The following is a 12,328-nucleotide window of genomic DNA, read 5'->3' on the forward strand; positions in this document are numbered from 1 at the left end:
GGCGGCCTGGGCTGTTGTGGAGCCTTAATGTCACTTGTAAGGCGGGTTACAGCCCTGGCAGGGTGCTGGGGGTCCTTAAGCACGTCGTGTTTTTGTAAGGTGGAATCGCACTGTCTCTACAACTACCTGAAAGGAGGCTGTAGTGAGGTGGGTGTTGGTCTCTTTTCTTTTTTTCCGAGTAACCAGCGATAGGACGAGAGGCAATGGCCTGAAGTTGTGCCCAGGGGAGGTTTAGACTGGATATTGGGGGAAATGTATTCACTGAAAGAGTGGTCAAGCATCGGAACAGGCTGCCCAGGGAGGTTGTGGAGTCACTGTAGCTGGAGGCGTTCAAAAAACGTTGTAGACGTGACACTTTGGAACATGCTTTAGTGGGCATGGTGATGCTGGGTTGACCGTTGGACGTGATGATCTTAGAGGCCTTTTCCAACCTTAATGTTTGTATGATAAAGTGCAAACCAATGAGCTCAGCCCTGTTAAACCTGGGAAAGGACTGGAAGGAGAGCTTCAGTGAATTAATGCTGCTTGAGAAGCGATGGTGGTAAAACCGAACAGCAAAAGTACCTGCTGTCTCCTCCGCCAGGCCACCAGTGGCAGCAGGAAAGAGCCCCTTGCAGGTTAACCCTTGACTGCGGAAAACCTGGAAACAATTGCATGTGACATGAGGTGCTGTTGTTAGACCTGCTGAGATGAGATAAGGTATTGCTGCTGTTCTTTTTAGTTGTTCTTCTCCGTGCAGCAAAACAAAACTGTACATTTAATGGAGGGGGTGAGGAGGAGCAATAAAACTGAATTTGGATACATAGCAAGAAATGTATTTATGTAAATAGACCATAATGTTTGCATGAAGTGTAGATGAAATGATAAGTAAAACAACAATCTTGTCTATGTACAAGAGACAGACATGTATTAGCTAAGAACTGTAAATATGTTTCTTATTCTAACCAGTAGTTTCTGAATTCGTGTAATAGTGTACCAAGCCTGGGTATCTTATCCACCTGCTGTAAGTGTTTCGGAACTGGAGTGGAGATATTTTGTAATGAATTGTCATAAACACAATTACCTTTGAAGTCACCCTTTTGTTGTTTTGTTTTAATAGTCAAGCCTTTCAAAGGTAAACAAAAAACATTACCTTTTCTTTACCATCAGAATAGAAGATTGGCAGTGGTATCTCCTGGCTCTCATTTCAGTCTTGCTGCATAGCCTTGGATAAAGTCACTTAAGGTTTTCTTTTTTCAGTGCGTCCTATTGGTAATGTGAAGTATGGAGCTTCAAGTTGTCGTGTCTGTTTTTATATGTCCTTAGCTGGATCCTGTAAGTTCAGTAGGAGTAAAACTTGCCTGGTTTTCTTGCAAGAGTGGACACTAAATCAGTGTTTAACCAGTACTTCTGATGCTTTATAAAAATGTATTTTAAACAATCAGTCTTTTTTCTTGTGATTGTAAAGGATGGAACTCATGTTGTGTCTTTCTCCTCCTGCCCCCTTCTCCATGAACTCATCTAGTGACAACCCGAGTGTCTGTCTTTCTCCACAGATGTCATCTGGGTGATCCTCAGCGTGGAAGTTGGAGGACTTCTAGGTGTAACACAGCAGCTGTCATCCTTTGAAACAGAGTTCAACACGCAACCGCATCGCAAGGTAGAAGGAAACTTTAACCCATTCGCCTCTCCACAGAAGAACAGGCAACCAGATGAAAACAACCTAAAAGACCCTGGGGGTTCCGAGCTAGGCACAATCAGCAAAAACACATGGGGGCCTGCTCCTGACCAAATTGAACAAGATCAGAATGGACTGTCACAAAACTCTGTAAATCTCTCCCCCAGCAGTCACTCGAACAACTTGTCGGTAGTGACATACAGTAAGGTAGGTGCCCTGGGAGAACAGGAGAATGGGTAGGTGATGAGACTGTGATGTATGTAATAGTTCTTCGTTACAAACTGCAAAGCCCTTCCCTTCTGCTTCTGCCAGACCTGCTAAGGAAGGTTTTGAATTTGACTGTCTGACTCTGCCAACTCCTCATGTTATATTAAAATATTTTTGCCTCTGACAGACTCTACCAGATCCACCTTTTTGGTTTTGCTTCAAGTCCTTCTTAAAATTTATATAATCTTGTCTGGGTGCTGTAACTATTAGTGGCTGGAGCCTGCTCCAGTTGCGTGTGCAAATAAGTCAAAATATCTCTCTAGATGTGCTCCTGAGTTTTACATAATTTGGAAAAGAGGAAAAAATAACCACACTCCCAAAACAGAAGATTAGCCAGGTAACTTCTTTTTAGCTGGTGTGGGGAGACTACAGAGCTCCCCACACTTTGATTCCCAGAAGCTACCTGTAAGGAACAGTCAGTCAAAGGGCTGTTCCTGTCTGTGTCCTTGTCTTGTTTATAATTGTAGGTGACTTTTAAATTATCTTTACTTTCAAAAGCTTGCTTGGTGGATGCTATATGAGTCTGAGTGATATTTTGACTATTTTTATTTGCTTGTGTGTGAAAAATGAATTGCAGGATTATTTACAATTCAAAATCCACCTGTTAATGCAGCCAGTATGTGTAGGTGTGTACTGTTGTATGTCAAGCTAGTTTGATTTTTACAAATCCTTTAAAAATGCTTTACTGTACTCTAAGCAGGCTGTGTAGGACAATAACACTTGGTTGCTGAATGACTTAATAAAGCCCTAATGTTAGTTCACCTACAGCACTTTAGTTCCTAACTGGATGAACTGCCTGTCCTCTACCAGTGGATCATATTTTAGTGACCTACTTTGCACCAGGGCTATGCATTTATTTTTTTTTACCGATGGCATGCGTGGGATTAACTGTTTGACAGACTACCAATCACCCTTTTTGTGTTTTGCACCCCAAACTTAAATTGCTATAGGCTGTATTGGCTCCTGCTTCAAGATTCTCGCTCTCTAAAAGTGAAAAGGGTGGCTTAGGAAATGATTAAAGAATAAAGCCTTTCACCTATCAGTTCAAGTACAACCTGAATTAGCAGGGACTGAAAGTCACTGCCTTTTAGTGGTTGCTTGGTGGATAGCAGTGTTCCCTGAAGACACAGGCCATCGTCTGACTGCAGAGGCCATATATATACTGGTATAGCTCCTCTGCGTGAACTTTACCTCAGGTGCTTCAGGTGGGGAGTACTGCTCTGCGACTGTCTGTTGTACACATCCCAGCAAAGATTGGCAACAGCTCTGTGTATCAGTTGATGAAAAATAAAAATCAGTTACTAAATACAGCTTTGAGATAGTGGACTTACCTAAGCCTTTCATAGCTAAAATACTAGGTTTAATTTGGGTGGGAAAACTCCATTCCACTTTTGGTGGTAGGCTTTAGGCTGGAGGTGGCTTTATTTTCCCTTGCCTATTTTCTGAGTGCAGAGCTTGGCAATTGCTTCGTAGTTGATATGCACTTGGCGGGTGGATAGATGTGGAACCGCTAATATATGTGCTTCTGAGAAAGCTCCTGCGTAGAAATTCTGGGTGTAGGGTTTTGGCAGTAACGTGGCCTTCAGTTCTCACTAGGCCTCTCCCCGTGGTATATATCCTTAGCCTCCCTAGTGAGAGGAGAGTGGTGTGGGCACCAGGAGGCAAAGTGTACCATCAGACTCTCTTGGCTGAGGAGTAGGTGCTTTGTCTTTTCTAAGAACGTAGGTGTAAGAGACCGATAGCTGTTGGAGGTGCAGAGGACATGGCAAAGGTCAGCTATGCTGTGGAAAAGAGAAGTCAAAAAGAAGAGTGAAGCACTACCAGAGAGGATTTCATTAAATTTAAGCAAGCTAGTTTCGCTAGTAACCCAAAGTTCATGATCAGTACTCTTACGAGACATGGGCCATTATAGTGTAACCTCGGATGTAAAGTAGGTGGCCTTCCCCTCCTCCCCCAGCTTTTTTGGGGGGATGGTTGTTTTGTTTCTTTTTGTATTTACAGAGTATTTTTGGGTGGATTTGAGGGGGACTGTGTCAGATAAAAGCAGAAATTTTGTTTCTTGCTTGCTTTAGAATGGATAACTTTATGGTTCTTTTTGGAGATGGAGTGGGGTTATGTGAAAGTTGATCTTTTTTTTTTTTTTTTGAGGGGTTTTGTCTTTACTACAGTGTTTCTATTTGTAACATAATAAAACAAGTTAGCTTTTTCCTTTGGACGCTGTTACTAAGGTAGGTCTGAAGATCAGAGTCCTGTTCTAGCCTTGCCCTTCCTGTCCAGGGCAAGAGGCATTCTGCCACAGACTTAATACTCATATTGGTACAGTACTGTTTCTGTAGTGAACAAGTTTGAGTAGGTTTGACATCCTAGATACTTGGTCTCGTTTAAAATTGCCAGGTGAACATGCTCACCTTCCCCGGCTTAGGTCTAGCACTATTGCAACCCTTCTTCCTGCAACCTGGAAAAGAAGATTTTTTTTTTTTTTTTCTTCCTAAAAAGAAGGAGCCCTTTTCCCACTTAGGTGGGAAAGGGCTCATTGGAGGTGATATCAGAAGCATTAAACCACTTGATCAGCAGATGTTGTTCCAGTACCTGTAAGGAAAAGCTCTATCTGGCCCGTCTTCCCCGGGGACTTGACCTGAACTCTACTGCTTGAGAAGGGGAAAGAAAACTACTACATTTGGAGCTGTTGTCTTGTGATTGAATATTGATGTGAAAGGCTTTATTTCAAGTTTTAGGAGCAGACAAGAGTACTGTGGGTTGGTTACGTAGCTGCACGTTAGGATTCCTGGATTTTATTTATCTTGGGCAGGACCTCTAATATTTCTGTCTGCTTTCATGTGCCGGGATAATGGAGGGCATCCCTAGTCATGTTTGGCACGCCATTTGGTGAGATATAGCAAAGGGGATGGATAAGGTCTAGTTAAGGTGTTCAGAAGGGCCTATGTCCTGTATTTAGAAGTAATATAAGCCCTTAAATATTTCTTAGGTCAGTGTGGAGGCTTCCTCTCTGCCAAGAGATTGTGGAGAACCCCAGTCATGCAGTTGCATGAGACCATTAAATCTTTGAGATAAAACTAGCAGTTTCTGGCATCTGCAGCTGTAAAACACACTAGAAGTTGCCAGACCTTGTCTGTATTAGTTTTCCCTCTGGTGCAACTGAGCAGGTGTGACTTGTCCTCTAAAATTCTCCATTGGAGTCAGGATCTCAGTGACACTGATGTGCCATCTGCTGCTGGATTAGACAAGTATATCAATGTTTCACACGCGTGGAAACGTTCGAAATGCTTTTATACAGCAGCATAGAGTACATGGTTTGGATGCTCTGCTCAGTGAAGCAAACTTTACTAGGAAAAAAAACCAAGATGCTGAATTCCCTAAAAGCAGATAAGATGAAACCTGTGATATAGCTGAAACAAACTGATTGTGATCTCTATTCCTGCTGTAGTGTATGCCTTCCTCGCGTCCACCCTGCTCACCTTATCAAGTAAATTGCTGGAAAGTTGTAGATCAGGGTCTGTGTTCAGGGCATTGCTTTAAGCATGTTGTTATATCTATTCCCAGTGGAGTTTTTGCATGTTCTTAGAATTAAAGATGTGCTTAAGTGCAGGATAGGACGCTTATCTCAGGAGAGGGATGAGCTGTATTAGAGTCCAGATATACCCGTGCATGGGTATTTTATGCTCCTCTCTGGCAATCGCTTTCTCTCTGTATTCTCGAGAGAGATGAGGCTAATATAGCTTCCTTCTATTTACTCGCTCCTGTCTCATAGCAACACTGTCGAGGTCACTGCTGCTCTCTTGTGACAGTCTTTTACATTAAAAGCTCAAGATGCAGTCTTACAGTGCCTGGGGAATTAGAGTTAAGAAATTTAACTAAGGAAAGAAACGTACAGGTTTAAATGTCTAAAAAGATCTGAAGTGGATAGCCATATACTGACATTCAGATTGTACTTGCCACCTATGTATAAAAATATATATATCTCTCTAAATCGTTGCCTATATGAATTGAGGAATTGCTGCTTTCTGTGTAGTGCAGAAAACTGCATGTAGAAGTTCTGATTCTGCAAAGATTTGCCCGTACAGAACAATTTGCACAGTCACTGCCGTGATGAAGGGCATTCTACAGCTTGACTGGTATTAATCTGTTCTGTTCATTACTCATGCTACTTGTAAAAGCCCAATGAAATATAAGCATATTTGGAGTTCACAAAATTAAAGTCTTAACACCTTTTTTCCTGCTGTATTTATGCTCCCCATCTCACGTCATTCTGTGCAGAGCTGAACTCCGATCCATGCTACTTGACAGTTTTCTATGTGTAAGGGGAAAGCAAACCTCTCTCTATCCTTAGAGCCTTTAACCGGCTTCCCCTCTCTGAGTTTAAAAGTTGCCGTTGCTTCTAGATGTGCACTTCTTCCAAACCGTGGCACTCCAGTGTTTCCACTGGAAACTATTTGGGTTCCAAACTGTATTTGTGGGTAAGGAAGGTGCCCCAGAAATGTTTGCATCCGTGGAGAAGAGAATTTCCTTCCATCCTGGTATCTGGGCTTCAAACTGGGCTAGTTACCACATGGTTAAATTAATTTAGAACAAAGTGGGAGAAAGTTTGACTCAAAAACTACCATAGCTACTCTGACAGCCACACTGCTGCATACCATCTGCAGGCTAAACTGATGTTGCATGAGCTGGTTTGCTTATCTGGTGAAAGACCAGTGTGTTTGGATGCTGCATGTTAGTTCATCCATGAAAACCGGCAGTCTGTGTGCTTTTGGAGTGTGGGAAATGTGAGATAATCTGATTTTTAGCTTAATTTTGCTCCATTGCAGGCCAACAGAGTTTCCCCTGTTCTTTTATCTCTGCAGACTAAAAGCACGCCACTGATTAAGTTACAAGAGCTAAGTTGTTGCATGGTAACTTAATCGCGTACCTGAGCCCTCGTGTACTTCATCAACTATGTGCATCTAAACCAGCCCTACGAGTGGCTGCACTGTGAAAAGGTTCTTAACTTCCTGGTGGTCTTAACTGCCACGCCATGTTTGCACAGCATGCATGGAATAAAAAAAAAGTGCTCAATACTTTCTTCTTCTGTTTGTGTTCAGTTTACGTAAGTTAGTCAAAAGAACTCTGCGTAGTTTGGAGAAGCTCTGACTAGGAGCGGCCCGGGAGGCGATGAGGAAACGGGGACTTGTAGCGTGGTCTGATGCTACTGTCAGTGTACACTGGGAGACTCCTGTATTGCTTTGCCGCTGTGCATCAGAAACTCCTGTCTCTCTTGAAGTGTACCTTTTATTGATCTTGACTCAGTCTCAAAGGTGAAATAAAGATAGCTATTTGAAAGCCTGTGTTGTGATGGTTTATGAAAGATTAACTTAATCTTCATTTTATTTCTAGCACAGATGCCTTCATTTAAAGAGCTCAGTATTTACAAAGGCCTTTAACTTTCTAAAACCTCTTTGTTTCCTTCTAGATACAGAAGTCAAATGATAATTTATACCAATGATTTTCACATAGAGTCTTTTCTTGAAAAAATATGGTCCTCTCTTCTCACATTTAATCTGTGTGAATAGGCAGTATGCTTTCACTAGCAAGTTAGCAATTACTTCTGTGGAAGATATTGGAAGAGCAGAAAGTAAATTTGCAAAGCTGCAGCTAAGCTTTTCATGAAGACAGTGATCTCATTTTGAGACTAGAAGGGAATTCACCAAAAATAGTGTGAATAATTCTTCAGCTGATATAACTCAGAAAAACTGCAGTTGTATGCAGAATTATTTTTGCATGTTTATGATGTAAAGCATTGCATACAAGGGATAATTCTTGAAAATGTTGTATAATGGGGTGTGGTATTTGCATTGCAGCAGTAACTGAAGTTTTCAGGTATCAAGACACTATTACACTGTGCACGTTGAATAAATGTCGTGAGAAACAATTGCTCTGCAGAGAGTTTGCACCTTACTGAGGAAGAAGAAAGAAAGTATTCTCATTTCACAAGGGGGAGTGAGTTTCTTGCTCAGGGTCTGATGTTAAACCAAGTCAGCTCTTGATCTTAAAGAAAAGAAAGTGGTTTTTAATTTTGTATGTTCTACATTAATAAATCTCACGGGTAAGTGAAATGCAGTAAAGGGTGTCAATCCCAAAACCAAAGATTTTGGGGCTTTTTCGCGATGAAATTAACTGCATCAGGAGAAGCTAAGCTTGGTCACAGTTTCTGGGACTGTTCTTGGAATTGCTTGTGAGAGAAGCTCCTGTAGGGCAGTGTAGCAAGTGGTACAAAGCTGTATATAATCAATAATTTGATGCTCTAAAGGTGAGCTAAATTTTGGGTTTAATTAACACCTGTTTAGCATAATTATGTAGCTTTAAATTAGATGCTACATGAGACAGTATTTGAAGATCCAGAGGGTTTCCCTGAAAACAAGGTTAATACCCTCTTCACAGGGTCTCTCTCTGCATACAAAAAGATGAATGAACTGTTCTCATGTCTGACTTAAGCTGAAGACTCTGGACTGTGTACTGATTAACTGTGTTCATTCTTTTGTGCCATGGGGTGATACGGATGTCTTGGCTTAAAGCATGCACAAATTAAATCAACAAGGTTTTGCATGTGACGTAAACTGTAAAAGATGTGCACGCTACGATGCTGGCTCTGCTGGGCAGTCGGTAGCCCCCTCAGTAGCCCCCAGCAGGGGGGCAGACAGCTGGGAGCAGTTGATGGTTGAACCACTCTCATGAGGCACCTGAGTGCTTGCCAGTCAGTATCTGCACACAGAGCCTTATGTGCAGGTAACTAAAAGATGAAGCAAATTCTGGCAAATGTGTCTGTACTGTTAATCGGCAACAAATCCTGTTTTGCTTCTGTAGAGCAGTAAGTGCAATAGCTTAAGACCTTTGAGGTGAGACTGCTTAGGATCTTGCTTGGAACATTGTTTTCCTTCTGTGTCCTCTTGGGGGTTTTTTGTGCACCTATTCACATTATTTTAATGTTTCTCTTCTGCCCTTCCCCTTCCCTATGTTTCAGTGACTGTATTTTCCAGAAATGTTGAATATCTGTCTCCTAATTTTGGTGGGAGCTTCTCCTTTCTGAGGTGAACTATTGTGCTGGAATCTGCTGGGTGTTATCTTTTGAAAAAGCTTGCTTTACAAACTGGGAGTGCAGCATATTCCTAGGGTAGAAGTGTGTTTGTTTTTCCATCACTTGCATGTATTTCTGTCTGTGAAAAGCAATTTCCAAGTTTCTAGGCTTCCGTACTTCCCACGCAGTTTGAGAGATGTCCTGTTTAACTGTCTGCTAATCCTCCTCTCTTGGTTGAATCTTGAGAGCTGCTGATAGATGCTTCATTTTACCATTGTCTTGTATTTTGCCACCTGATATATCCTAAAGAATTAACTTTTTCTCACCAGCTGTAGCAAGATGACAGGCTTCTTACAGCACTTCCTTTGTAGTATAGATACAAAACAGAGCTCTTGAACTTGGGTTTTTGCAACTCAAGCTAATGAAGTTGATACTTTCTTTATACGCGTCATGTTAAAGACTCGTTGGTTCATGGCTCTCTGGCTCACGCAGCAAGGTTGTTAGAGTAGCAGGAGAACAAGCAGGAAAAGGTGTTTCTTTTCAGATTTGCCCTGTTAAAGGCAAAATGGTGAAAACTGAAGTCAGAGCTTACTTAAAGACCAAGAATGGCTTTGTGCTGATTGCGCTCTTGGCTCTCTTACTCATCAGCATGCTGCAAAGAAGCTGGACTGTGTTTAAAAAAAAAAAAAGCATTTGCATTATAGTCTTCCAACTTTGACAATGAAATATAATGAGCTTTTATCCCTTGCCTCACTTCTGATCTGAGTATGTGTCTGGATCTTACAGGAGGATTTTGTGTGTAGTTTGTACACCTTCTTCATTATGACAAACTTTATCTCCCTGTGACTTGGGAGATTCTCTCGCCTGCCTGTTGGTTGCTTGCTTTTGCTTCCTGATGAAACCCTGTCTAGCTGATTTGAACAATAGAAATTACAGAAAGGAGTTCCTGTTAATTTGAGACCTGTTACTACATCTGTCATTTAGGTGACTCACTTCAGGATGTAAAGGAGGGAAAATGGATTCTGTAGTAAGCATTTTGATTTTTTTTTTTTTTTGGTTAAATGTTGTGGTTGGTTTTCACTTGAGGAAAATGCATATTGTTACCTTGAGAGACCAAAAGTGGCAGTTGTGGGAACATGGATTTCCAAAACTTGCTTTTTAAAATATTTTTCTTAGACTCGTCTACCAGTTACAGCCTCTTACTTAACTGTTTGCTGTAATCTTTAGAATAGACTTGGAAAAGTGCAGTTGCTTGGCCTCACAGGTATTGTAACATATATAGGGGATTTTTGCTCTGGTGTAGAAAATCCAAGTTACTGTGTGGCCCAGTAACACTTGGCTATTACCTGGCCTAAACAACACCTGAAAGAGGTAAGTGGATAGCATCTAACATCTCTGGGGAAACCAGCTAGGAGCACAAAAACCTGCGTTTTAAGAGCGTTTCATAAGGCTGGGCAGCAAAGGTCACACTGGTGGGTAAAGGGTTGCATTTGGTTTGGAAGTACTGGGATGGGATGGTCGGTGTTTGTAGGTGTACACTGATCAATTTTATTTCTTGCCTGTTGAAATTGATTATGTCTCCAACTTTCTTTCAGGGTTTCCACGGTCCTTATCCCTTCGGACAGTCTTAAAACACAAAAACACAAAACGGGTATCGACAAGAGGAGAATTTAACAAAGAACTGACTTGGGGGAAGGGAGGGGGATTCATGTGGCAGACAGACACAACGTGGACCCCCCCCCTTCTCTGCCTCCGTGTTCTGGATAAAGAAGAAAAAACAAAAGCCCAGTAACTTAAGACTAGCTGTTTCCAGAGGAAAATACAAAGTCTAAGTATGCATGTGTGAATGCTGGATTTCAGGAGTGTTGTTAAATGCTATGAGAAAGAAAATATACCAACACCATGGGGTTTTTTTTTTAGAAATCGTTCTCACACATAATTAGGTAGCTTAAAAAGAAAAATGAAAATGAAAAAGCCATCTTTAAAAAAAAATATTTTGCCTACAGAGTGGTTGTAGTTTGAGCAAATGTTTAATTTCTGTTTGTTTCTTGTTCATATTTTTTTTTAAATAAGGGACAGCGTGCATTTTTATGGAACTGTCATGTTTTACTTGTGACTGAATGGGAATTTGCTTAGCATCTTCTGGGGTTTGTGCAGTGACTTCTTTTTGTCAGACTTTTTTTTTAATGAGAGGTTGGGTCTGTACCCACCTCTCCATTTTTAATATCATCTGCTGGTTTTAGTTACCAACTTTTTAATCTTTTTTTTTTTTTTCTTTTGGTTTGGGTGTTGCTGTTAGTTGTCCTGCATGTCATTGGAAACCATGCTGAAGACCGGGTCTCGGTATCAAAAGTTGGAGAGAGAGACTCTGGGACTTCTAGGATAACATGGAGGGCTCATTTCCCTTCCCCTTGTACATGAAGTACACGCAAATATACACCCATATTAGTAAGAAACAGATTATTAAAGTTCCAGAGCTGTCCTATGTGGTTAGCATTTTAAAATACCTTTTTGTTAACTCTCGATGTACAGTAGCTGTGCCTAGAACAACCACGCAAGCGTATCAGTCTTGTGCCAAGAGGAAACTCTCTTTCTGTAGCTGTAATTCACTTGGTAGTAGTTGCAAAGCTTTACAAGTCATGTCCTTTTAATTTTGAATCTCATCTCTCTTATAGAGTGTAAGTTTGCATTCATTTCTCCTGTGATAAAGTATTAGCTCCGAGGCTAATTGTTTGCGTTATTGAATGCAGAGCAAGAGTTAGCATCATCGGCTGGATTCCACTCTGTTGCCTTGTATTAACTCACCTTTATTGTCCTGGCTTGTAGCTTTGTTGAGGATCTTATCTTCTAAATGGGCTCTCCAGGGCTTGGTATTAGAGGAGGAATTGCTCCTCTAAAGATTGGGGTTGATCTGCTGTTCCTCCAATGTATTTTCCTCCAGTTACGGGTTGGGAAGCCCAGTGTGCGGGGAAGGAGAATGGCTTCGAGTGCTGCGGTGGATTTCTAAAGTGCTATGTCACCACAGATCCTGGTGAAGGGGAGCAAGGTGAGGGGGGACAGCCTTATTCAGAAACGTGAACAAGGCTGGAACAGCCGTCTGCCAAAGATACAGTAATATGCAAAGCTCCCACTACCTTCTTCCCAGTCTTTCCAGTGAAGACTCTTGTTCTCCTTGTTGGAGCGGAGCGCAGGCTTGCTGCATGGTGTGTGGCTTTACACCGATTGCTCTTGACTAGCTGTATTTTCTTGGTTGGTTTTGAATGGGGGATTCATTTTCATTGCAGCTACCAAGGACTCTTAATCTTAGTGCATACAGATGGATTTTGTGGAGGACAGTG

The 12,328-nt window shown here is 41.6% G+C and overlaps 1 protein-coding gene across 1 annotated transcript; it reads left to right on the forward strand.

Moving 5' to 3' along the window:
* Positions 1-1,516: 1,516 nt before the first annotated feature.
* Positions 1,517-11,135, forward strand: LOC104624505 (chromosome unknown open reading frame, human C6orf106; the record flags this gene model as incomplete). The annotated part of the gene is made up of 2 exons (XM_010291891.1): positions 1,517-1,864; positions 10,586-11,135. Coding segments are annotated over 2 exons (384 nt in total), but the record flags the coding sequence as incomplete, so codon positions are not given.
* Between the last annotated feature and the right edge of the window lie 1,193 nt (positions 11,136-12,328).

This window comes from Phaethon lepturus, unplaced genomic scaffold (assembly GCF_000687285.1).
Source record: "Phaethon lepturus isolate BGI_N335 unplaced genomic scaffold, ASM68728v1 scaffold30177, whole genome shotgun sequence".
Lineage (NCBI taxonomy): Eukaryota > Metazoa > Chordata > Aves > Phaethontiformes > Phaethontidae > Phaethon > Phaethon lepturus.